Genomic DNA, 27534 nt, shown 5'->3' with positions numbered 1-27534 from the left:
ATACATAACATATATACATAATATGCACACTTGTTCTATGTAATTGATTTTTATATATTTTTTCAATTTGTGTTGGTGAATTTGGAGAGTGAACTAATATGCTAAATTTTATTTCAATTCTTCTAAAAACAATATATAAAAATATATTTAAAATATAAACTTGGACTTGTGTATTTTGGCGCCCACGCGCCATATTTTCAATTTCTCTAAACGTGAAGAAAACATTTGGACAGGCGGTGAGGGCGTCGCTATAGCTCTATAATTTGTGAAAATTCTTTTCTCCTCAAAACAAACATTCAAAATATTATATATAATAGTGTAAAAGATAAAATTTTATATATATAAATTTTTTTTAATTATTTCCAATGGCCAATGAGTCAATGTAAAATTGTAAATAAAATCTTTTCTCATTGAATATCCCCCCACATACGAAAAGTTAAAATGCAATATTTCAAAAAAAAATTTCATGAATTTTTTATATACAGTTATTTTAACAAAGTCAATGAAGCATTCTTTTAAATATTTTGTAAGACTTTATGTTTCATTTCTTATTAAAGTAAATTTAATATAAAATTAAATTTTATAAGGGTATTAACGATACTTTGTGATGCACTGAAGCTAAAAAATTATAATGATTTATATATAAAAATTTTAAAACTACTAAAACATTGAAATCAACTTAATTAGTAAATTAATTTGGAACTCTAAAACTTATCAAACTTTGGATTCAAGTTATTCTCAGTTTCTCAGTTTGGTTTCTTATTAAGAATTCTAACAAAATAACGGTTACAACTTATAAAACTTATAATATAATATATAACTTATAAATATGTAATATTAATATATGTAAATACATAACTTTTAATCTGGCACTATATTGCACTGCAATATAAACGAACGAACAAAGAGGATGACGTATATGTAGTTTTAATATATTAACTTATAATCGTAATCCTGATAATGCCTCTCAAGGAGAGTCGAAATATAGAGTACATATAATAAAACATATTAAACTTTGAATTATTTAACAAGAAGGGAACTACAGCCAGATTAAAAAATATATAAAAAATTATCTTAATAAACAGGTAGATAAAAAAATTCAAAAAATTTTATAAATATATAACTTATACTCAAAATATCAGAATATAAATAATTTAATATAAGTAAGACCTTCTCCTCACTCAACTCCAATTTAACTTAATATAATCCTAACGTATATATACAAATACAAAGTGTAGCTTAACAGAAAAAAATACTCCACCATCAAAAGGATTCTGATCAACATCACCAAAAACCGGTAAAACTGTTAAAACTGCTGAATTTAGTGATACTTTGGAAATTAAGTTTTTTGAATTTGAAAATTACATCGATATAAATTCTGAGGATCTACATCGAAATTGTCCTACAATTATGTAGGCAATTAACAGAAATATCATTACCAATATAAGTTTTAATAGCAAGTATTCATAACTCACAAAGTTTTTCTACAATCTGTATATATATATCTGTATATATCTCAAACTTTAATCTTTCATAGTACTATATCATAATTAAACCACCGAGATATGCTTACCTCGTATAAGTAGTGATCAGTATTCAAAAAAAAAAACAACTTTTTAGACTCTCGCTGAACTTTTAATAGAATTACTGAACTTTTATTTCAAATAATATTCTTACAATAAATAGAAATTCAAAATTTCAACATGATATCTCGAAACTATATTTAAATTTAATACGCATGTACAGAAAAATTATTTTTAACCCAAATTTTTGTTCTGGATTTATAGGAATAGTGGTCAAAATTGTAGAGATTTTTAAAAAAATTTATAGATATAATGCTGAAATTTAGAGCTGAAGGTGTATTGTTTTTGGATGTTAAAGGTATTTATAAAGTTAGCGAATTCATAAAATAATTACTTTATTTTACTACTTTATTCAATTATTCAATAGAAACGAGTTCGAAAAAAACAAATATTATGTATAATTGAATGAAGAGTTCATGCAATTAATGCACAGGAGGTAGGTGGGCATTTTGGGAAACCTTTTGTACTTGTTTTCTTTAAAGCTGCTGGCACATTTTATATATAATAGATATATTCTTACTGAGATAAGAAGACAAATTCCGTATTTATTTTACTATATCTGTAAGCTACAATGCAAAACTGCTTAGCTTTTAAGCTAATTCTATGAAACTTATATAAATTTATATATGTCATTTAACATCAGCAAGAAGGAATCGTTCGATACACGTTTAGACTATATTTTTTTTGACAATCCCGAATAACTATCACTTAGGGCGGCCTTATAAATAAATTGTTTTCACAATTCACGTATCATTGTCACTTTCGCTACGTAGAGTACTAGGAGGGGAGACTTCTAATAATAAGAACTCTTGGAAAACGCAGTAAATCTTTTATAAAGTCTTTGTGGAACCTATTGCAGATTCACGATTTACCATAACTTTATCTACACTATATTCAGTTAACAGTTATTTCTTCCATAATAATACAATTGGTAATAAAGCTGTGTAGTTTTACAGAATAATTGATAAAAACAGATCCAGACGTTGAAGTCGTACGGTTAAAACTCTCAAGCAAAAAGCTTAAAGGTTGTATTAAAAATATGTTTGATTTGATTTCATAATAACTACTAAAGAATGAACTTAAATTAAAAACAATAATAAAATGTATCACCTAAGATACAAAAAGAATTAAGTTTAAATATACCAAATATTATATACAAGTAGGTTTTGTAAGGAAATAGTTAATTACAAAATACATGTACATAATAAATATATTATGAATATTTTACATAACATAATATTTACATAACATTTATAATGTATTTTTCTTTATTATGTATTCTTTTTACGACTTCCATACTCTCATTAAATCTTTATGAAATTTGATACACAACTTAAATAATAAAAAACAAACTATGAAAGTTCATTAAAAGATGCTTTTTATATATAACCAAACTCTATACAGGATATTAACATTGAAATATTATATGTAGGAGTAAGGAGTACGGAGTATTCAGCTCCGTAAGGGTCTGAATACTATAAGGCTGTTCTCCATATTAGCAAAATGAAGAACATTGTCTGGGACAAATGACAGGATGATATTAGTGAACTGAAAGAACTAGCAAATATAAAATAGAGATGAAACCTTGTTATTAAAAGCCTATTCTTAATATAGTGAATAGCCTATGTCGATAAATGGATAACTTTACTTCCTCTTATTAGATGGAGAGAGATGAGCACTTGTAAGCAGACTAAACTCATGATGCCGAAACCGTTGGTCAGGGAAGCGATAAAAGTGCTTAGCTATCCGCGGAGCACCCTAAGCTGGCTAACCTCACTAATTACTGGACATGGAAATTTCAAGTATCACCTCAAAAGAATAACTCTTGCTGACAAAGACACTTGCAGACTATAGACTAGAAGAAACAATGCCCAGCATTAGCAAGTAGAAGGAAGGCTGTCTTGGGACACCATTGGGTTGGTGATGACTTGACAGGCAACTTCAAACAAAATGAGGTGCTTGCATTAACAACAGATGTAATTATGCGAACAGAACCCACTTCAACTTTAACTCGACAATGACATCCGAGAATCGAAGGACGAAAAAGGACCTAAGTAATTTCGTGGTCTATTTCGGCTAATCCTTCACTTCAGTGGGGTCACGTGTTGGACGGTGCGCTGCCCCAATTTCCCACAATATATAAAAAATATAATGTATAGACCGTTTGGAATCCTAGACGCTGAACAATCTTATTAATCTATTTCAGGTTTCAGAAGTTAGTTAAAAGATAATAAAATGAAAAGTAAATCTGTAATAACAAATAATATAGATTATGAATACATATTTTGATTCAATTAAAACAATCAACACATGTTGAACTGTAAATACCTTGAATTTATTTCTATTTATGTGACCAACTTGAACCGTCCTTGAATTTTATTTTTCATCTTTATCATGACACTGAAGATCACTCACTCAATTATTTATTAGCTATGTGAGTACAAAAATAAAACGACAATCCCCCACTCCACTGCAGGCTAAATCACATTTATCTTTCACCTAATTAAAACACACCTTACCATTTGCAAGTTATATATTGTACGTATTGTATCTACATACGTACAGATACAAAGCAAATCCACATGTAGCGGAATTTTTCTTGTTCTTGTACTGAAATCTTTGCCTACGTCGAAATTGTAGATACTTTTCTTTAATTTTTCTTTATTTAATGACGTTTTCTATTTTTTAATATGATGCGTCATTTGGCAATTTAGTGTTTTATCTGTAAGCACCTTCCCTCACATATTACTAACTCAAAATGCTACAAAATTCATTGTTTAACAAAATTGTAAATATTTTTTTTGTAATGTAGATGAAAGTTTTGAAAAATAAATTGAATTTTTATATATTGTAATGAAATAAATAAATAAAAGGCAGCAAATATTTTAATAAAATTTCTCATTAATGCAATTATATATTTATAGATTAGTTAATTGCTACAAATCAACCACAAGAGAGTCATGCAAATATTAAAAATATTTAAAAAAATAAAAAAATATTTATTTAACAAAATTAAATAAATTATTTTTCGTTTATTTGCCATTTATACAATAATCTTGCAAATTATTTTATATATAACCATTTAATAAGTTTAAAATAAAAATTCCATTAGCGAAATTCGCAAAAACTTTGCATACTTATAGGCAGTGTTAAAAAACTGATGTATAAATATTATTATAAATTATTATAAATTATTATAAATATTATTAGATATTAAACCAAAAAGTTTCACTTCGAATAGAATATATACGGGATATTGGCTTTAGGTGAAGCGGACCACTATGACCATGGCTTATCTTTTATGCTACTAATCGATCCTTACTGAATAAAAGACACTCCGCCCTTCGCATGATAGCCAAAATATTAGCTTTTAAGGACGTCATAATATCACTCAGTGTTAGCAACTCCCAGTCTAGTAATCTTCTGACCGAAATCAAAGTTAGACAGTCAGAAAGGAATAGTTTTATTATGATATCTCAGCTTTTAAGTACGCTAGCTGCTTTAAACCTGGGTATCAGTAATATATTGTTTGCCATTAATGCAATAATTATTTTGAATAAACAGAGGTATATGTCTCTTATAAGTACACTAAATATTTGCTAACATTGGCAATAAGTTTATTGTGTACAATGTGATGATATTAGACATTAAATTTAGGAATAGATAATTTAAAGTGGATATTTCCCTGTACGAGAATATAAGACAGTACGACGGTCACTATTTATATTCTGAGCCAAATAATAAAAAAATACTAACTTGTTAAAATTGATTTATTCTTTCTCAAGGTATTCTTCTTTATGATTAATACACTTTTGTGTACCAGTTGTTCGAACCAGTTGTCAAAGCATTTTTTCCAATCTTCTTCAGACACCTCCGAAACATGGTTTTTAAATGCAACAACGGCTTTTGGTTCTTCCGCCGACAAAATTCGTTGTCCACTCAATTTATTCTGCACATTCGGGAACAAGAAAAAGTCATTGGGTGACAAATCAGGACTGTACAGCGGATTACCCATTAATTCGATTTTTTGAATGTTCAAATAATGGATTGTTAGACGAGATGTGTGAGCACTCGCATTGTCTAAATAGAGAATGATCCGACGGTGCTTGTTTGTTTTTTGTACTTCACTGAAAACTTCCGGAAAACAAATGGTTGTATTCCATTCGGAATTGATCTTTTACGTTTCTGTAATGGTATACTTGTAATTGCCACATAATTTTTCCGAAAAAACAAACGACGGTTTGTTTCGAAATGCTTCGAGCGCAAACAACTTTTGTTGGATTTGGTTCATCTTGAAACATACATACAGTCGATTCTGTTTACGTTCCGGCTTATACGCATATATCAATGATTCAAAATATGAATAGTGACCCTCGTAACTAAGTATATAACCAACAGCCTTTTCTAAAATTTCTTGAGGCCAGCAACTTATCATAAAAAGTGTTACAAAACTTATTAACGTGAAAAATTTAACATAATTATAAGAGATTACAAAATTTCATAAATTAATAAATAGATATATAAGAATAAGAATAATAATCCATAGATAATCTAATAATCGATAGATATTGTATATTTATAACATAAACACGAAAAAATTTTCTTTATTCATTATCGATCTAATTTCTTTTGGGAATAATATTATTTATGATATATACTCAACACATAAAACGTCTGGTTTCAACATAGCATAAAGCTTAATGAAGTTTCAACTTCATTATGACGATGATTACAAATAAAATTGGGCTTACTCTTATTGAAATTGTGTATATATCTGTATATTATCATTCAGATAGATTTCTTTCATAGAACTCATTAAATCAATATCTATTTCAATTGCTTCTTACTTGATTTACTATAGCCGCTTGCTCCTCAGCTACATCTTGTTGGTGATCTCGTGTCGGCATTGGACTAAAACGTGCAGCATCATTTGGTACAAAACCACCAGACTGATTTAATTTGGGGAATACTGTGTGTGGAAGTGAATCCACTGGCAGTTGCAAAGCACGTTCATATTGTCCGGGTCCTGGTAAAAATGGTGAAGGACCTCTACAATAAAAGTAACTTTTTAAATAAAAATCAACATTTTAAGATACATTAAACAGACCTATGGGGTGCGTTTAGACTTGCATTCAACAATTCCGGGCTAGTCGATGGCAAACTGGTGGAATTACAGCGTGATGAATCTGGATTGTTTAAGCCTTGTGTATATGCGATTTTGTTATCTCTGTGTACCACAATCCTAATTTCATTACCAGCGTTCCGAAACAGATACTGAGCATCTGCATGACTTAGATCTCGGGCGTCGTATTCATTTATTTTTGAAATGACATCGCCACGCAAGACTTCACCGTGTGCTGGACTACCAACCTGCACCTGTGAAAACAAAACGTCATTTTTTTAATAAAATTTCAAAATACATTTTTCTTTGCAATTTATTTTTATTTCTACGCATTGCACAGATATACTTTGCAAACCTTGTGTATGTGCCAAGTAGCACAACTGTAAAGGGCAATTTTAATTTTAAATTAAAATAAAATTTTAATTTATGTTAATGTCAAAAATAATTTTATTTTATTATAAATTCATTTGCTGAAACAGAGCACTTTTGACTAAATTGCGATTTATTGATTCACACAATTTATTGTTCGGGAATTTTTATTTATTATTTACAAATATTTTAAATTATGATTGGCATTTTAATATATATATATACAATATTACATTATTTTTTAAATGTATCTAAATATTTCTAAACATGTATCTCAATTATTTATAAAATACAGAGTTGTTATTTTCAGTGCTTTTGTTTTTAACTTACACTGAAAGTAAAAACATATGGATGCACAACGATCATATGGTGGCAACCCTAACAAAATTAACCTCAAAAGTCAGATACGTAGAAAACAAAAAGTACACATCCCAAACGTGATGTTCAATGACGTGATTCTAGTACACGTATAAAACTTTTTACTGAAACTCCATTGTCCATTCCCATCTGAATGAATTGACGAATTAATTACTTGTTTCTGTAGATATTTAGGTGAAGAGTCCATTATAGTTCGACATAATACTCGTAATTCTTTAAATTACAAAATCAATTTAAATCTAATAACTATCTTGGACACAAGGTTGCCACTCCAACCTAACCAAATCAGACCTAATAACTAAGATATGAAAAATTTGTGATATACCACACACACTTCATGGATTCAAATATATGTAAGTATAATTTTTTCTCTTCATCTCGACTTATGTACTTTCGAAATCAAAATTTAAATGAAAAATTTGCAAAATGTACCTATGTATAACGCTCTATTCGTTTAGATCAATCAGGATAATAAAAACCATCAATTGTTCTCACTAAAAGAATAAATGTTCGAGTAGTGGCTAATTAATATTGTGTCAGAAAGTTCAACATATACTCGTACTGAATTTATCTCTATATATCCATTACAGATATATAAATAATATAATATGAGTATTTACTTACGCATTAGTAGTAATAACTACTAAATTTCTACGCTAAGACAATGGAAATTAAGTTTACAAAACTCTAAATAATTTATGTTAATACATTAATTATAATTTTTACAGACTTTTATTATTTTATGAAATAACATAGTTTACTATTTATGATCGTGTGTAATTTAAATAGTAGGAAGTATATAAATATCTGCCATTACCAGTTGAAAAATATGATATAAAACCATCTAATATTTTCAAATTAATTATAATATATATCCCTATTTTTAAAAAATTATCTTGGTGACTTTATTCACTAAGAGTAGTAGTAATAAATTAATTAATTTAATAAAATTTTATGCATTTTAATTTGTTTTAAAGAAGCAAATATATATGACTTAATAATAACTTTAAAACTAACTACCAAGCCACGTACCACGCACAGTACTTCCAATATTTGGACAGTACAAAATATTTTCGGTATTCGAACTCTGTGGTGTTAAACGAATATCCCAACTATTTACTCATATCGGGATATCCAGACTTTCTGAAGAGTTCAAAATATCTGTATATGAATAATCATATTTATTTTATATTTATTTATAATTACATCTGCCTTACAGGAAATGGTAATAAATAATTGAAAGAATATTAGTATACAAGGATAATAAGTAATATCAAATCAATATTTAATAAATACAATTTTTTCAGTGCGTAATTTAAGAAACATATGTAACAATTTTTACATTAAAACATAATATTTAGCAAGTCTGTTGGGAATGAGCGTTTGAGTCTTCTAGTGTAAGCTGATTCTTTCGTCGGTAATATCTGGAGTTCCGAGTTTTCATGTGTAAGTAGTCGTTATAGAAATAGATTCTGAATGAGTGAGTGCTTATATCTAAAAGTAAGTCCTTACACCTACAAGGTCACGACATAGAAAAGCGATGTGCAATTTAATTGCTGAACTATTAATGCTGTGAAAATCAAGCTTTCCGCCACTTATTCCCAATACTTTCAATTAACCTACTCGTAGTGGTGTTGCTAATCCTGAATAGAGAGTAAATATCCCTCTCTATTCTCTGACAAATTTTGTGGAAAAGAAGGAAACAAAAAACGTGAGGTTACAGAAGTAGTGGAGTTCCTAATCCTGAATAGAGAGTAAATACCTCTCTTTTGTGGAAAAGAAGGAAACAAAAAATGTGAGGTCACAGAAGTTAGTCTGAAGAATGGTGATCTTATATTAATTATAATATATATTGCTGCATATCTAGCAGTTAAGCCTTGGATAAACATGGTTAATGGTAAATATGCCAAATTTATGGCCATAATGGTGATTATACCTGCAATGTATCACAGATGTAGTAGTTATTTGTATTTTATGTATAAATTTGTTATTGTAACAAGTCAATGGGTCTTTAAGTGAATTCAAAATTAAATTTTAGAAAACTTATAGGGAATATGAAATAAATTAAATGGATAAAAACGTGCAAAGGAAATTGTAACCTGAGCCGCTTGATGAATATCTCTAGTACAAATATGACTCCACTAATAACTAATAAATTTATATCTAAAGTCAAACATATTTAAACACAATTTAAAAGCAAAATTATGGATTTGAAAATGTGTACTAAAAATTTTTAACTAACAAAGTGTATTAATTAACAAAAATCACTGATCACTGAGTACGATTGTTAGAAGATCCTTACATATATATAGAAGGCTCTATGCTTATATCCTTTAAAATTATACAAAAATTAAAGTATATGTATATATAGGTGACAGTATAGGTGATATCGCAATTGATGATATTTAGCTATTCGCATTGTAAATTCTGTATATAAAAATATGTTTTAAAAATATTTACTTCTTCGCATTTAGTTGCAATGTCAACAAAATGCATAATAGAAAATGCACTGCAATACACTAACAAAAACAAAGCATTTTATTTGAAATTATTTCAAATAATTAAGATACTTTTTTCACCCAACTATTGGCAACTCGCTCAATTAACTAAATTCTTTTGCATTCTCGTCCTTTCTTTATGCATGAAATGTTTAAGACACACTAAGTGTTAAGTATAATTATATAATCGAACCACAATAATGCACAATATTAAAGAAAATACTTTTTCACTGATTTATTAATAATAATTGGTGTAAATAATTCACTTAGGTAACCTACCCTTGTAATGATTAGTGGTGTATCCAAATCATTACCACCCACAAGACGTATTCCCCAAGGTGTATTCTGGCCGTCACGCTGTAACACAACTACGAATTCATGGAGTTTCGGACTCATGCCTAATCAATCCAAGGCCCACGTACCACGACAACGGTTTTCACAATAATTAAAAATATTTTTCCCACTTAATTTTTTTTTAATTCTTAACACTTAACACTTAATTTTAATTTTAATTTAATTTTTCGTAATTTTAATTAAATTTCTGTGATTTTTTTCATTCAAATTAATCCACACAATCGCGTTCTTGAATTACTGCAGTACCCTTGACAGATTCAGAGAGCTCTATATATTCTGTGGTATGCCCGATTTGCAGTTTGTAATTTAATTATTGTAAAATATCTAATACGTTTAGCGTTTTGATCGTACTGAAAGCTGCTCAAGTACTAAAATTAAATGCAAGAAAACATTTTAACTTTCGGTTCATTCAAAGAAAAACAAAATGTTCTTGTTTAAATGTTCTTCGGCTTCCTTTCTTCTGTTGCAGATTTTCTCATTTTTTGCGTTTTTTTAATGTATCTCAGTATACTTTTTTCAGCGATTTTTGGTTTGAATTTAGTTTACAAAAAATCTGTTTTTTTTTTGCATTTAAATTTGCTAGTTAAAAATTAATCGAGAAATTGTATTTATGCTCGCTATTACGTCTACGTATTGTGTCTTACTCTATCTTCTATCTGTATCTTATTGTATCTTGGGGATGTAGTCATCTGCGTAGTTCCTGTGTAGTTTCCTCGTCAAACTCATGTACAGTATAAAATGCGGTCAAGTTGCGGTGTAGTCATCGACTCCTGTGTAAATCCCCATTCAAATGGATGTACAAAATTAAAAGCGGTCAGGTTAAGATGTAGTCATCGATTCTGTTAAATGTAGTACGTCCCCCGTTAAATGCATGTACATAAGTATATGCAAACATTAACTTACTATGTTCATGTTTTTTTATTTAATAATTTCATTTTATAATTATTTCATTTCAACAAATCCAAATTCTCAGACATTTAAGCTAACGGGAAACGACGGAACGTAAAGACTTTCCAACGCACTATTAGTACAACGCGAACCATAAAATTATTACAGCCTCAATTCTAAAATAATAAACTTTTACATTTTATTGCATTTGCTCATAAATCCGAAGGCATTAGAAAGATTTATTTTCTTTTCATTCGAATCAACCACTTGAAGAAAATGCTTACATTTTGAAAACAAATTTGATATTTTCGTACATTTGGAAAATCATTAAAAGCATTCGCAATGCTTCATTAAAATCGTCAAGGTTGTAATTTGTGAAATCAAAATTTCTAGTCCATTTGTGATAAAATACAATTTTTGTAATATTTTATTCCGTTTATAAAACCGTATATAACCCCATTATCGTCAATCCAATATTTGTACTCATATCTCTGCTGTCGACAATACTTCAGCACCATTCAACTACTTAGCACTACCAACAACAGATACTTAACACAGTGTTATGTATTTAATATTGATCCTCACGAAAGCACTTTTCCATTGTAGTGCCTTTTAAGAAGAAATAATAGCAATTTACTACATAGCAAAATGGGTCCTGTATAATAAGGTACGGAATGTAAATATCGTTTTATCCTCGCATATGAAAAATGCTATCAAATCTCTGACAAGTACTACACCAGTACCTTTAATATTTCGAGAATGCCGAGTTTCTCTTAATGAGTTAGGTAGGTGTAGTCTTAGGTAACTACACAAAACAAGACAAGTAATCTTATTTCTGACATTCATTTCTCTGATATTCGAATCCTAATATTGGAATCGTGCCTGACTAAGCAAATTGCTCATTTCTCTTATAAAAATAAAGGAGAACCAGAATAAAAAAGATTATTGGGATAATATACCAGGATTAACACAATCCAAATCACTTATTGGTACCTATAAAAGTAAGAGAACCAGGATTGTATGAACCTATCAAAAGAAAAACTTGAAATCATCACAGTGATCCTAACAGGGCACTGTAAACTAAAATACCACCTTTCTAGACTAATTATACTTACGGATGCAAACTGTCACACATTTGCTGTCAGAATGTCCTGCGCTAATGCACAAACGGAGTAGGCTCCTGTGGAATGTATATTCTTAGGAAAGAGGCAATAAAACTCTGTAAAGTAGTTTCTATACTACTTTTTATTGAAGCAACAGGGCTTAGAGATCTACTCTAAACCCAGAAGGGGACACAATAGACCCGACGGTCGTAGTGCCAGATACCCTAACCATAATAATAATAATCAAATTGCTTATTTATTGCATTTTCATTGCTTATTTTGTGTCAGCAGCTCCGACTGGCATCCCTGATTAGAGATAAGGTCTAATTAAGAAGTTATTTTTCATTCACATCCCTCTTCGAAAATCTATTTTTATATAATCACATCCTGGTGCGAATATCTTTATAGCAACTGTTCTATATTTTATTGAAGTATTTGAGACCCTATTCAAGTTCAGATATATTAACCCAAAAATATATTTTTAAAATACACTAAAATAAACAGGAAAACCAAATAAAAAACACTCACAAAATATAAACAATTTAATTGAAATGTTCTATTTTTAATTGCTTTATGTGTACTGATTTCATTAGAAATCTGTATAAATTTAAAAATCTTAAAAAATCTTTGATTACAGTGCTTAAAATCTAATTTTATTGATTTGCTAGTATCAGGCAGGCACTAGCCACTGTGCCACTGGATCACTTTGAACGTTGCGTCTTGACGACGTCAGCTATTTGACAGACTACATTTAGCAGTCAGTGGCTAATTTAACAATTTTAACAATTTTTTATTTTATTTTATATTATTTGGTTTTGATATTAAATTCTAAAAATACAAAAACAAATTATTTAATTGTGCCAACTGAGCTCTCTCACTCAGTTGAATCCATTTTGCATAGAAATATCTATCTACGAATCTACGAATCTATATAGAATTGAATATTCTACAACACTGACTAACTTGTGTAGGAATAAGTGTTTTTTTTGTTGTTTTTATTTTATATGTTTTTATTTTATATATTTTTATTTTTTGCATTTAATTTATTTACTTTAGTATTAAAATTGTTTTGTTTATTTAACATAACCTCTTCTAATTTTTCGAATTTTTCTCATTTTAATCATTGCCAAAGGCACATTTGTAATTTGGATTACGTCTTCCTTTTGGTGTCTCGGATCTCACACTTTCGCTTCTCAGCTGCCAAAATTAAAAAATTACGTTTCTGCCATAAAATGCCTTAAAAGAAATATTTATCGAACAATATTTTAAATAATGAACTCAAGTAAATGAATGCATATGGACCGACCGCTTAACAGTGAAGGCACAAATTATATTTCAAATGTTTTCAAGTATTTTCTGAAATCCTTTAAATTTTTTACGTTGGTTGAAAACATTTGTACTATCTCAATTTTTTCCAATAAACCCACTGATTATATAGCAATTAGTTAGGCGTTCTATTTAAAAAACATGTGAGTTAATTTTTAATCAATTTACATGCACACAAGATATTATATACGGGAGTTTTTAAGAGAAAGAATTAGGAATACATAGAATGGTTGAACTGAGGCCCCTATGCACTGCGATCAGCTTGATCTATTGTGCACTCCTCTGTATTTAAATATTTAGTATCTTGAAGAATCAAACCAGCTCCTTTGGAAGGAGCTTTCGAAGGTCTAGTCAGTATGCACCTAAAATTTTGTTTCTTCTGTGTTTCTTCTGTGTTCTTCTGTTTCTTTCTAGTGCATGACAGTTGATGATCAGATGTTCCATAGAGTCTTCCTCATCACAGCAGAAAGAATACATAGTAACATAAGCGTAATTTAATATTGAACTACTGAACTACTAGAAAAATTTGAAAACCAAATCCCTAAAATGACAGAAAAAGTTACGAAACTCAGTTACGAAGCACTCTTTGGTGATAAAAGCCAAATAAACAGAAAATATGTAAGTAAAATTATAATTTTTTACATCTTTTACATATTATCACCGATGATACACAAACAATACTCTTAAGACATGTGAAGAAGAAAGGAAGTTTATGGTAAAGAACCATATAGAAAATGATAGACCTATTTATAATAATAATGTAAAACGAGGAATAACAAAATAATATGATCACATTACGTGTAGTCTCCTTCTCCTTTGCTTGATGATATGAGAGTTAGTTCAATCATAATTAAATTATGACTATGAATTATTCAGGTGATTTTACAGAAGATTCATTCAAAACCCAGCATATATTCCTCGCAAAGTATATTGTATATTGCATTTGTTTCAAGATAGTGCAATTCTGAATTAATATGAGCATCCACATACATACAACTGTCTTTGATGTACTTTTGCGCAGTCTCGACATTTAACTATGGTAGAATACAGTTCAAACAATTATAAAAGATTCAGCGATACACCTAATTTTTATTCTCTAATTATTTAACCATACATTCATTGAATATTTAGTTACAAGTTTTACCAATAATCTACACTCATACACGGTTATTTCTGTTCATATTATTCGGACTTTTTAAAAACCGAAATTCTACGATTATGCGATTAATCGGATTTCAATGAAGTCTACGGAGTTGAAAATAAAATCGGTTTTTTTATAAATCTGAAGTCTTCGAAAAAATATAAAGTCCTCTTAACGATTATAAACATTGCTGTAAGTCTGAGAAGGAACACATGAAAAATCCTACATGGCATATATATGAACTACGATCTAACTTTCTCAAGTATCGATCCAATATCAAAATGACGTTATTTAAGATATTGCCTTTTTTATTAAAATAACACAGTGGTTTCTCATACTAAAACAAGAATCCCTTTACATAAAGTTTTTTTTAACTATGGTCGTGCAATAAGTCTAATTCTTAGAGTTTAAATGATTCGAATTATCTTTATTACTGTTACGGTACCATAAAAATTCTAATTTCTTATCATGCCTGTCTTGCTGTATGGTGCAGAAGCTTGGACAATTCCCAACAGTGATGAGAAGGCGTTATGGGGAATGCGCAGTTTCTCTGCATGAATTCCTACTCACCAATGACCAGTAAGAACTGCAGTAAGCCTTGCAGTGTTCACGCGGTCCCTTTTGATGAGTTCCAAGGATTTATTTTTATTATAGGTGGCCCATGTTAACCTGGAAGTCGCACATGACCTAATGCTTTCCATCTGTTATTGGCAAGTTTTGAAGAAGCTGAGTTTATATAATAAAAATTTCTTTTATGAGTACCGCAAAAGGAGCAAATTATATGTATTTTGGATTTCATCATTGCATAAATATAAGATTAAAAAAAGAGCTCCATTTTACATTTCAACTTTATTAATGAAATTAACATAAAAGAGAAAAAACTTTTCGGAAATAAATATAAAAATATTTCTATTCGAATATAATGCATATTTAATCTAAAATGAACAGCAACAAAAAATAAAGTTTTCTGAATCAATAAATAATATGCGTCATTTTGGAAGATATTTATTTGTATCTGCAATAAAATTTATTAGTGGAACTTTTTAATTAAGCATCGAAAAGAAAATTTACGTGGTTTCATATTTGAGATTATAGATTTAAAATAATATCAGAAAAGCATTAAGATACCAAATATCATTTTGTCAATGCTAAGTGTCAACAAAACTTAAAATTATTGCAATAATTAATGCCAGAAAACAAAAATTAATTAGATTTTGACAAATTTATAGACGTACCGCATTAATAGGCCTCACAAAATTGAGAACACGAATAAATAACGCAAATATATCAAATTTATATAAAGAAAAGATAAATGCATTGCTAATGACGTACACTTGCTCTGTTATAAAAAGCAACTGATGTGCATTTTCTCAATCATTGCCTTCAAACGTGTTCGGACTTACCTCGACAGGATCATCCATGAAATGTACTTTTTTCTTAATACCGCTGTTTCTTCTTTTTGAATTGCCATTTTGAATCAGATTTGTACAAGCTGGCCTTTCACTTGTTGCCTCATAGGATGGCATTTTCCAGAAAGCTGGTCTGTGATATGCAGTATTCATGCTGCCTCTCTGTTTGATTAGAATTCAGACAAAAGTCGAACAAACACACAAATCCACAACAAACCCAAACATAATAAAACACAAAACAACCGTCTCAAATATTTTTGTTTAAATAATTAAAATATATTTCATGAATTTTATTTATTTTGTTGCTTTCAGTTGTTGCTTCAGTTTTTCGATCGCACACTAGTTCTATAATATCATACACATCATAATTTTTCGCTGAACGGCGGTGGACTGAGTTGGCATATGTTGGCCAACTGACTTGAAGGCGGCACAACGCTCGGTAGAGCACCTGCTTGGTCCACATTATGAATATTCTGTTTTGTGCGAATTCGAGCGAAATGTACAAATATAAAAACGTTGTTTAATTTATTCAATTGTTGTTTATTTTGTTTCATGTAATCTGTTGCATGAACAGTTCCCTTTGTAATTTCATTTTGCCTAACAGTAATCTTGAATTCCATCTAAACCATACGCTCTATGCATTCTTTTGGATTGGCAATGGCTGGTTTTTTCTTTCATTATCATTACCAAGTGCTTCGACTATTAAGATTTATAGAAACATATGCCTTACTCAGTACTGAATTGATTTAAATATATGTGGATGAAGGGCAACATGACGAATGAGTTATATTCAAACACTGATTTAGTGATTGATTGATTATAGAAATGTAATATCAGACCTTAACTGATGAAAAGTAATTACATCTTTCATTTAATGTTTATTTTATTTTACTGAATATATATTATATGAGTAATAACAATTAATGATATTCAAATAACTAAAATCATTGGAACGGACTTACTTCATAATACATTATTATTGAGATGTACTATATAGTATCCCTTTACTTTCAGAAAAAGTGTCAGCACCTAAACATGTTATATGTTAAACAGCAATATTAATTATAATTAGAATAATAATTTAAATGTATTTTTGCTTCTAATAAACCACAGAAAATTTACAGTCCTCTTTTTCATTACTCACTTGTCTTATAGTGTTTTTTGATCACATCTATTTAAACTACTTGTATATATAATAAATAATGCAATTTAAGATTTGCTTTGTTATAACAAAAATATTGTAAAAATGTAAGTCACACAGATAACAACTAACTAAAGTTACTAACTATAACCCTAAATAATATAAAGCGAATGAATATAGTTCTATTTAAACTATATTCAATTTTTATCATATCTAGCCCATTGGACTGTATATTAAAATGAACGGCCAACATATCTCTCCACAACTGTTCAAAGTTGTCGACAACTTTGTGTATATGGTAATAACAAGTTTTAAATGAGAATATATTATCACAATTATCGCAAATATAACAAAAATGAATCACTCACATTTTGCAATACTTTACTTGCATCTTATATTTAGATAAAATAGCTGACAATACCACGAACACAAATTAAGATCGCATAGATGAACTAACAGATTATTTCTAAAGTAGAAAATTTTAATTAATCAGAACAAAATAAAAGCGGTTTTTATAATTAAATGATAACAATTATATAGAAAAGAAATGGGTTATGGAATAACTAAGCCTAATTCTTGATAAAAACTTTACGTAAAAAGGAGCACATAGGGAACAAAAAGGCTATATATGTTTAAATAATTTGTAGTATATAATTGCGCGGTTTATAGCCAAACAGCAAAGTATATAAACAAACAACTAGACTCTTTATAGACGATTATGCTGAAGGATATTCTAAAAGCTTCATTGTATATCAGATAGGTAGACTCCATCGAAAAATTTATGAAAGACAACGTATTTAAACTATTCAACCACGTTTTCCACACTAAAAACGATGAGTAAACCTATATCAGATATCCGTACGGTAACATATGAGTACCAAACTTTGTCTTTTGTAACTGTGACCACTGAAATTTAACTACAATACTAACATCCACTCTCACTTGGAAGTAAGATACTGTTTGATACCATCTGGAATCAACATGTTAACATACTATACCCAAAAACATAGAAATATTTCTATGTATTTGCTATAGCTATGATAACATTAGTCTTATTTTAACAACTGCAACTGATTATGTTCAAATATCATAGCAGAAATATGAAGTTGTAAAATTACGGTATTAACTGTGAACAAGTTTAATAGACTAAGCTTGCAAAATTACTTGAAATCAAATTTGACAACTGACTTTCACTGCATAAAAGAAAAAACAAAATTAACACCAAATTAATATAACACACATAGCATGTCTATACTATAGGTTTTTTATGTGATTTACATTTAGCAAATGTATGTAATCGTGAAAAATGCAAATTTACAATGAAGGAAGAGCATCTTAAATACTTCTATTAAATTATAATCTTAGCTATTCCATATAAATTATCCAATAAAAGCATCATCTCAAAAATACATACGTTTATATATATATAATATAATAATATAATATGTAATACAAATTTAAAATATAGCTAAAATACTATTACTACTACATAAAAATCCATATATAAATATTTTCTGTATATGTTTGTTTTTACAAATACGTATACGCCTAAGTACATAAATGTAATAATAAAATTAGCTGCTTTATAAAAAACATTATTTTTGTTTTCTTTCAGCTTAATATTTATTATTTAAAAATTTAATAATAAAAACCATGAATCGGTTTTGTTTTTTAGAATTTTAACTTTTATTTCGACTCGAGAGTAGAACTTTATTATTAATTACACAATACTTCGGCATCCATTAATCGCGTTTGCGGGTGATCATAACTCCATACGCGCTTTTTCATAGCCTTGGTGATCCATAAAAATATACCGAATCTGAGTGAAAATGAAGAGAATAATATATTAAATTAATTTTTATATTTAAATGTTCTCTCCATTTAGTGCATTTTAACATTTATATTGTTTTATTTTTTTTATTAACACAAACATGATTTACAAAAGAAAAATCAAAACTTCTTAAAAACATATTTCATAAATCTCATTTATTATTAATATTATTATATAAAAAGCACAAACATTGAGTTTATTAAGTTGATTTCAATTGAAAACATAATTTTTAACAATCAGCACCAATTATTGCAATTTTAAACAAAACAGTATAAAAATTGCACATTCACAATAACATTAGACCAATTGAAATTGGCATAATTAAGTGTACTCAATTCCCAATAACTGTTGGTCGTCAGCTGTTTACATACAACCATAAACATTGCATTATGTTTCTGCATCTTTATTTACATAAATCTGTATTTTGCTCTTAATGTTTACAACGTGAAATTAATAAGAAATGTCAATTTATCGAGCACGGTAAGCTAAAATTGTGCATTTCACAATTTTAATAAAGTTTAATATAATGCAATTAATTTTGATAGCGTTAAAGAATTTGAAGATGCACTAAAAGAAGATGAAATACAGCTAAAGTACCTGCACGAATTATGCTTTAATGGTATGTAGAAAGGGGGAGTTCTCAATTTTTCTGTAAAAAAAATTTGCTTTATTAGGTATACCTGATGGTTATAGTTTTCGCTCCTTATGTTGGAAAATATTACTAGGCTATTTAGGTCACAAGAGACTTACATGGGAAGAGACACTGTCAAGAAAACGTTCACTATATCGTCAATTTATTGAAGATTTAGTAATACCCCCAGGTATTGCTGCAACAAATGGAGAAAATGGTTGTTTAAACGATCATCCGCTTAGTGAAGGCCCGGAGAGCGCCTGGAACACATTTTTTAATGACAATGAATTTCTATTACAGATTGATAAAGATGTTCGACGGTTGTGTCCAGATATATCATTTTTTCAACAACCTACAGAATTCCCATGTGATATAGTTGCTAATAGTAAAGGCGAACGAAGATTGCATCAAAGGGTTGTTCCCTCAATATTAAGCTCTGCCAACGTTGAACGTAAAGGATTAGGCGTTACAAAGGTACAAGTTTGTAAAAACGTTAAAAAAAGTCACTTAAAATCAATCTCATTTATTTATGCTAACATGAACGCAAGTAGCAGGTTGGTGTTGAAATCTTATTAAATATTTCACAAAACATAATTTATGAATCTCTTACATCCAAAGTGTGTTATATATTTTTGCAGATAAATCTTATAACAAAACGTTCTTTTGAAAGTTATAGCGCAATGGAAGAGGGACAAGAAGCTCATTGGGAAATAGTACAACGTATATTATTTCTATATGCTAAATTGAACCCTGGACAGGGTTATGTGCAAGGCATGAATGAAATTGTTGGGCCAATTTATTATGTTATGGCTTCTGATCCAGATATTGAGACACGAAGTAAAAAAAATTGTTAATTAGTAAATCTGATTGCAATTTTATTATATTTTAGAACATGCTGAAGCAGATAGTTTCTTCTGTTTTACCGCACTAATGAGTGAGATACGAGATTTCTTTATAAAAACTCTGGACGATACCGAGGGGGGTATAAAATTTGTAATGACAAAATTATCGAATATGGTGAAACAAAAAGATCCTGAAGTATTCGAACGTTTAAGGCATCAAGAACTTCATCCCCAATATTATAGTTTTAGGTATGCATTCCAATTTTAATTCTAATAATCAATAATTATAATATTTATTATAGGTGGTTAACACTATTACTTTCACAAGAATTTCCACTGCCAGATGTTGTGCGCATATGGGATTCTGTATTTTCAGATGAACATCGCTTTGATTTTTTGATTCGAATATGTTGTGCAATGATATTGTATATATTAAATTTCAGTTATATTAATCACAAAGCAATATAATTAAATATTTTTTGGCTTTCAGAATTCAACGTGATTTAATTTTGGAGAATGACTTTGCATCCAACGTAAAACTTTTGCAGAACTATCCTCCAATCGATATAAATATCGTACTCTCTCATGCAGTTTCTCTTAAGTGATAATGAACAAGGCACATTTGGAACGAACTACAAACGCCCAAGGTATCAAATTAAAAGCATTTGTCAATGAAATCATTCAAGAAATATATTAGCTCTTAAACAATCTACAAAGCAATCGCAAGAATTTAAATAAGACATTTTATTAATATAATTTTTTATAATAAATATATACATGCAAATATGTTTTAAAATATAATTTCACGGTACTTTAAAATTTTCACTACAAATTGCTTACATCTAAGATTTAATATTAAACATCAGAGAAGGAGGAAAGACAGCTCAAGACAAATCAAATTATTACAGCACTGTATGGTATTATGAAGTCAAATCAGGTAGTTAGTAGTTCAAGTCATAACGTAGTTCATGGCAATGCGTACGCTTGAACATGTTTTGCCTTTATTTAGTATTTAGTTCTTAGCAGTAGTTAATTTAGGAGCAGTATCCTTGCAAATAGTTTGGGCAATAAATTCAACCAAAGTTCGCGTTGGCCGGCCGGCCATACCCTCACGTATATATTCAAAGTTTTTGCCATTAGTAACCATAGTATTTGTTGCATCCTTGAAAATGAATATTAACGGTTTTTTCAGTAAATGAAAAATTTAATTTAATTTCTACTTACAATGTGCATCCACTGGCCGCAAGGTACAAATTCTCGTAAAAAGGCAGCTGCCTTACAAGGACGAGCACCACGGCCTATACCGTAATTCTGCACATCAGAGCGACCACTACTGGTTAAAAGATGAGAATAATAATCCCATAAAGGTAAACGCCATACTCGATCACCAGTGTGCATGCTGGCATGCTTTATTTGTTGCCAAAGGATTTCAGAATTGGTAAACACTCCGCTAGCTGCTTCATCCAAGGCTTGACGCATACCACCAGATGTTGTACCAATATCAATAATGCATTTAGGACAGAAGTTCTGTGCATACAGCAATGCATCGGCCAAAACGAGCACATCTTCGTGGTCAGTGCATTGAATTTCAATGTGTTTACCATTCATTGACTTTACTATATCACCAGGGCGAAAAGAGTTACATCCAAGTACATTCTCGCAAAGCGGAATTAGTCCGCGAATGTTAACCTTAGGGAATAAATGTAATGAACAATAATGTATTTTAGTTTTTTGTAGAGATTTGGCAACAAACTTCTCCACGCAACTTGTTAGATTAATATAATATTTAGTTAATAATTTTGTTATTATACGAAATAGATGCTTTAAGTCTAAAAATTGCATTAAATATTTAACTAGAAACGTTTCAATGAATTCGAATACTTGATATTAAGCTAGAAGATATTTTGCAATATGTTTAAGAGATATATGACATTTAGATGATTTCCTAAAATAAAACCTTGTTTTTACAAAATTACTAAAAAATTACGTATTGTTATTTTATTTTAACTTATTATACATCACAGTTTATGGCTCAAGATTTGAATTCATCGAGCTATAAACAAACGAAGTTAAACTATATATGATCATGCAAAAACATTATAAACACTTATTGACTTTATTATTAAGATTTTACTTAAAAAACTTTTTATATTGCCCTAAAAATTGCTACATGTATGTCTAAAAATTAAGCCAGTCGTCTACAAATATGATTATCTCCCTTCAAACAACTTGATATAATTGCTGAATTTCAATAAGATGTAAAAAGCAAAAACTGGTATTATTCTAAATAGTAAATATATATGCATATACGATAATACTTACCGGTAAACGCAAACCAGCAATTGCACGACAGGTAGCCACAACAACGGCAGCTCCAGTCATATCTCCACGCATGTGAAACAGTTCTTGTCTTGCTTTTAAACATAAGCCACCACTATCGTATGTGATTCCCTGTCCTACTAAAACAATAGGACGTTCGTCAGCACAGGTACCATAATAACTTAATTCGAGAAATATAGGCTGTTCACAAGATGCTTTACCAACAGACAAGAACGCATGCATTGACTGACTTTCAGCCCATCCTTCGACTTTAACTTCCACGTTTACACCTGACTTACAGAGGACCTCTACAACATTTTGAGCGAATGATGTTGGTGTTAGAAGATTTGATGGCATTTCTTGCAATTGACGTGTTAAATTTTGAGCGGAAGCTTTTTGTAATCCTATTCGCCAGCCTTCAATATCACAAATTTCATCCTTATGGGTATATAAATCAATAGATGGCACACCAATACGTCTTTTCGGTTCTCTTAATTCTTGATAAGCCCATATGCCTAATGCAGCACCTTCGGCCGCTGATTCTGCATGACCACAGCTTTCTATTTCAATTCGATCAGTTTCTAAAAGTGCCAAATCCATGCATGCTTTGGCAACTGAACGTCGTATTGCTTCTTTCTGTTCATCTAGTACCTCATATGGGTTGTAGCCAAGACATTCTCTGCCTAGCCCTACAACAGCAACCACAGAATAATAGGGAATTTTTTCAGAATCTACAGCAAATAGAAGACGGGCTTCACCACGTTTAGGCATCGGCCCAGACATACGCAAAACTTCTAGAAGTCGACCATTTGTCTTTTGGATGTTGTACCTCCACGCAGCGGGTGTTAATATACCGGCATCACTCTTATCCTCCTCGTCAGAATATACACCCAACACTAAGCCGCGAGACGGTGGATCGGCACAAATTTCAGTTTGCTGCAACTGCAACATGGCAGTGATTGCTTGAGAGGCATACCCACGCACGTTACGCATTTGTTTGAATGTACGCATGAGCATGCGAATTTGGGGTACACGAAGCATTTTGATTATGGACGACACAAAACATATAAAACAAACAAAAAAGTAAAAAATATGTACATGCACTATTATTTTTGACAATGATTTTCGAGGAGGAAAGAATAACAACCGCACTGAACACAACAATTTAAAAACTAAAAAAAAAACATGACAACTTGACATTGTAAAAATAAAAAATTGACTTGAATTTCTTTGAGTAACTGTTTATGTCACAAAATAAATACATATGTATGTATGTGTTTCTGAAGTTACACTATTCGATAAAAATACATTATAAATCCTGCAGAATTGCAATTTCGACCATTTTTAACGAATACTTAAAAACGTTCAAATACACGAGGATAGTTTCTTAATATATGGGGATTTTCTTAAATACTCGTGTTATAGTTTATAGGTTTAATTCAGATTCAATATTTAGTTTTGCAATTGCAATCATAACAATTAGGGTTAGGGGCTAGGGCCAATGTCGTTTTTATATTGTACAACAACTCTAAGGGTAATGGCGAGTTAAACTGTATCAAAACGCTTGAGTCCATTCTACTTAGTTTTGTTAATTGAAGTACTATATGCCGTGGTATTAAACATGATTGATTTTTAGTTGAATAAATAGTAAAGAACATATTTATTTTTTATCTTATTTGTTTTGTTAGTATCTGTAGAACAACACTTGTATCTCATAATAATATTCACAGAACGAAAAAATTTTTTTTACACATGTGAATGGAATAGCAAAGACTACTCAGAAAAATATTATTTTAAATTTATAAATGATCTCATTATTCTAATTTCAGATATATATTTTAACTAAGTACATTTAATATTGTGATCACCTAAGTTAAGTATGTTATAGTACTTGGTCATATATTACATAGACCGTAAGACAGTCAAGACAATCCACGAAATAAATTGTATAGTTAAATCGATAATACCTAAGACTCAGACTTTATAAAAAGATCTGGAATGAAGTTAAACGATTCACATCTGACAGAGTTTAATCATTTCTATTAAATATTTGCTGTATACCTCTCGTAAATTTCTAAGCTGATTCCTTAATGCGCGAAAAAATTTGGTTCCATTTATTCAAATATTGGTTTTAAGTCCCTTAAATATATTTGTTTTATATCTAAACGGGTTTAGAAGTTGTGGTGGCCCACTTTTTTTACAAAATTTTTAGCCGAGCTGGAAATATTAATTTTTCTCCTTTTGACGAAAATTAAATAATGGATTGATTAATATTATAACCACTAGAGAGAAAAAGGAAAACCGAAAATAAGGTCCTTTCAAGTGGAAAATGGTGTAAAAATTTACAAGAAGTACACGGAAATTAATTTATCTCCTTCTATCTATTAAATTGAAGCAGTATCACCCATAGATGATTAAATAATTAATTTTAAACATAGTAAAAATAATAAATTTTGTTACAACATTAAAAAAGCAACTTTCTATCGGGCTACCGAAAACGTACTTAAGAGTGAAAAAAATATTGAGTTCATTAGACCAGAAGCTGTATCAATAATTTCTTCATTTGATGCCAATAAGAACAATGACAGTTACAAAAAAATTGACCATAACACAATATGATTTTAAAATGAAATAAATTTCAGTTTAAATACGTTCATAAATATTTTATTTTATATTATTTAATTATATTATAGCGTACACTCACAATTTATGTAACCCCTACCTAAAAGCGTATTAGTTCCATCGTATATGTCGTAAATGTACACATTAAAAGCCATATTTCGAAATCCAAACCATTCCAATTATGTACGCTTTTAGTACGTTCAAGTTAAAACTTGTATCATAATAACATTATACATTGTCATAAATGGCATTTATTGTAATAAATTGACATTTAACAGAATATAAATTATATTAAACGCAATACAGCGCTTATTGTAATGTAGAATCACACTAGATTATTTACAATTCAATAAATCTGCTTATTTATTATAATAATTGAAATATTATAATAAATCATAATAAATAATTAAAAAAGGTTGTGAAACGGGTTTTTCACAATTTACTACAGGTAAATGCCAGCTTGACCGTACTATTAACTTAAATTTTTTTTTAATTAAGTTATTTTTACAAGAGTTTTTTAAACTTATTAAATACTAAACATTTGAAGGATAAAAAAAGAGAACGAATTAGTAACGTTTTTTAAATTTCAAGTAATAAATTAATTAAATGCATAGTACATATTAGGTTATATAAAAAGTCGTAATTATAGAGTATCGATTATTAGAATGCAAACTATTTTTACTTAAATTTTCAAGAACCAAATCATTGATTTTAGTCAAAATAATCTGTTTGATTAAATAATTTTTCAATCAGTTATAATTAATTTTTCTCATATATAATATAAGTAATATAAGTGGAATTAATTTCTATCCCTATTTAAAATTGTATATGTCATACTATGACATTTATTTTTCATAGTAATCCACATAAAAATATTATTTTATGATTTTATAATTCTTCAAAAATATGTTTTTTATCTGTATTAAGGATATGTTTGAGTCCTGCGTGTGGTGGGTGTATATACATATTCTCGTATATATATATATATTAATACTATTTTTACTAGTTTCATAAAATAAAATTATTGTTATTATCCGATAAACTTTTCGAAAGGTACATGATCGTTTTTCATATTTTTTAAATAATTTGGATGTTAAATAATGTGCAATAACAGGCACTGCTTAGTAACAAAATTTAAATTTTATATGTACATCAGTAAAATAAATAAAATGTTTTTTAAACTTGAACAATTATTAAAAGACTATGAAAATTGTTAATACTTTTTTGGCACATTTTCTCTACAAGAGTACATTTTCCTATATATATAGATATATGTATATATAAGTTGAAATATAAATTTAATTCTTCAAATTTAACAATTTGCCAAGGCAGTTTATTAGAAAAACATATTACTTTAGTTATATACTTTGGTAAAACAAATAACAAATCTTACCAAATTTAATAACAGCTCATTTTGTTTCTTATTGATATATATTTTCAGTATTCTCTCTAATATATAATTTATTTTATAAGCTACGTATACTATATTTACAAAATATTATAACTTTTTTTATTATTTCAATAAATATAAATATTCTCATTTAATTAAATCTAAAATATCTAATAATATTACCTACATAATAAAATAGTCTCATCTCTATAACGAACAATATGAAGTAAAATAACAAGAATATAGTTCAAATATATATTTCTGATAACTTCTTACATGAATCAGTTAGAACTTCAAAGATTTAGATTTCTATGATTAGATTTTTCATACAATGGTATATAAGGAAATTATCAATTACAAATCACGTCAAGCAATCTTCTCAATATATTAAAAAAACTTTATTTTATTATGGATAACGTCAAAAAGGATTAAGTTAAAATGAGTGATTGAGCAATTATTCAGATTCAGTTTCTGCTTTTTTTTTTTATCAATATAAGATATACTTTTAAAGGTTATATTGTTGCTCCCCAACAGAGCGTGGGGACCAAGCTCTGCACTTGATCTTGATCTTCTACATTAACAGATGA

General features: G+C 29.1%; 3 protein-coding genes across 12 annotated transcripts in view; 1 reads left to right on the top strand and 2 right to left on the bottom strand.

Annotated features, from left to right (window-relative positions):
• The window catches only part of LOC119673023 (PDZ and LIM domain protein 2), a 31344-nt gene extending 14926 nt beyond the window's left edge, over positions 1-16418 (bottom strand). For 4 of the 9 annotated variants that reach the window (XM_038084224.1, XM_038084226.1, XM_038084228.1 and 1 more), the window contains exons 1-3: positions 10230-10659; positions 6691-6959; positions 6431-6632 (exon numbers count right to left, since the gene is read on the bottom strand). In XM_038084224.1, the coding sequence (XP_037940152.1) occupies positions 6431-6632; positions 6691-6959; positions 10230-10346 (588 nt within the window). In that variant the 5' untranslated portion in view covers positions 10347-10659. Of the gene's footprint in view, positions 1-6430; positions 6633-6690; positions 6960-10229; positions 10660-16165 lie in introns of those variants that run through there. The other 5 variants (XM_038084230.1, XM_038084227.1, XM_038084229.1 and 2 more) reach the window with 5 other exon arrangements.
• A 3082-nt stretch (positions 16419-19500) lies between these two features.
• On the top strand, positions 19501-21544 carry LOC119667931 (TBC1 domain family member 13). Of its 2 annotated transcripts, none has more exons than XM_038077284.1 (7): positions 19501-19623; positions 19689-19762; positions 19818-20248; positions 20413-20611; positions 20664-20865; positions 20919-21041; positions 21107-21544. In XM_038077284.1, the coding sequence occupies exons 1-7, from the start codon at positions 19604-19606 to the stop codon at positions 21219-21221; spliced, it is 1164 nt and encodes a 387-aa protein (XP_037933212.1). In that variant the 5' UTR covers positions 19501-19603; the 3' UTR covers positions 21222-21544. The 2 variants fall into 2 exon arrangements, with proteins under 2 accessions (XP_037933212.1, XP_037933211.1); XM_038077283.1 differs by having other exon boundaries at positions 20410-20611.
• Positions 21337-24122, bottom strand: LOC119667930 (cytosol aminopeptidase). The gene is made up of 3 exons (XM_038077282.1): positions 22939-24122; positions 21841-22305; positions 21337-21778 (listed from the first exon to the last, which is right to left on the bottom strand). The coding sequence occupies exons 1-3, from the start codon at positions 23974-23976 to the stop codon at positions 21629-21631; spliced, it is 1653 nt and encodes a 550-aa protein (XP_037933210.1). The 5' UTR covers positions 23977-24122; the 3' UTR covers positions 21337-21628.
• Positions 24123-27534: the final 3412 nt, after the last annotated feature.

This window comes from Teleopsis dalmanni, chromosome 1 (assembly GCF_002237135.1).
Source record: "Teleopsis dalmanni isolate 2A chromosome 1, ASM223713v2, whole genome shotgun sequence".
In the NCBI taxonomy this organism is placed as follows: domain Eukaryota; kingdom Metazoa; phylum Arthropoda; class Insecta; order Diptera; family Diopsidae; genus Teleopsis; species Teleopsis dalmanni.
The sequence above is the reverse complement of the archived record's forward strand: the minus strand, read 5'-3'. Positions and strand labels throughout refer to the sequence as shown.

Bases quoted from the DNA above. Each gene is read 5' to 3' on its own strand.
- LOC119667931 (XM_038077283.1), top strand. From the start codon at position 19,604: ATGTCAATTTATCGAGCACG. The intron at 19,763-19,817 runs GTATGTAGAAAG...TTGCTTTATTAG, and splicing joins GCACGAATTATGCTTTAATG to GTATACCTGATGGTTATAGT. The intron at 20,612-20,663 runs GTAAAAAAAATT...ATTATATTTTAG, and splicing joins TCCAGATATTGAGACACGAA to AACATGCTGAAGCAGATAGT.
- LOC119667930 (XM_038077282.1), bottom strand. From the start codon at position 23,976: ATGCTTCGTGTACCCCAAATTCGCATGCTCATGCGTACATTCAAACAA. The intron at 22,306-22,938 runs GTAAGTATTATC...TTATTCCCTAAG, and splicing joins TTGCTGGTTTGCGTTTACCG to GTTAACATTCGCGGACTAAT. The intron at 21,779-21,840 runs GTAAGTAGAAAT...TTCATTTTCAAG, and splicing joins GCGGCCAGTGGATGCACATT to GATGCAACAAATACTATGGT.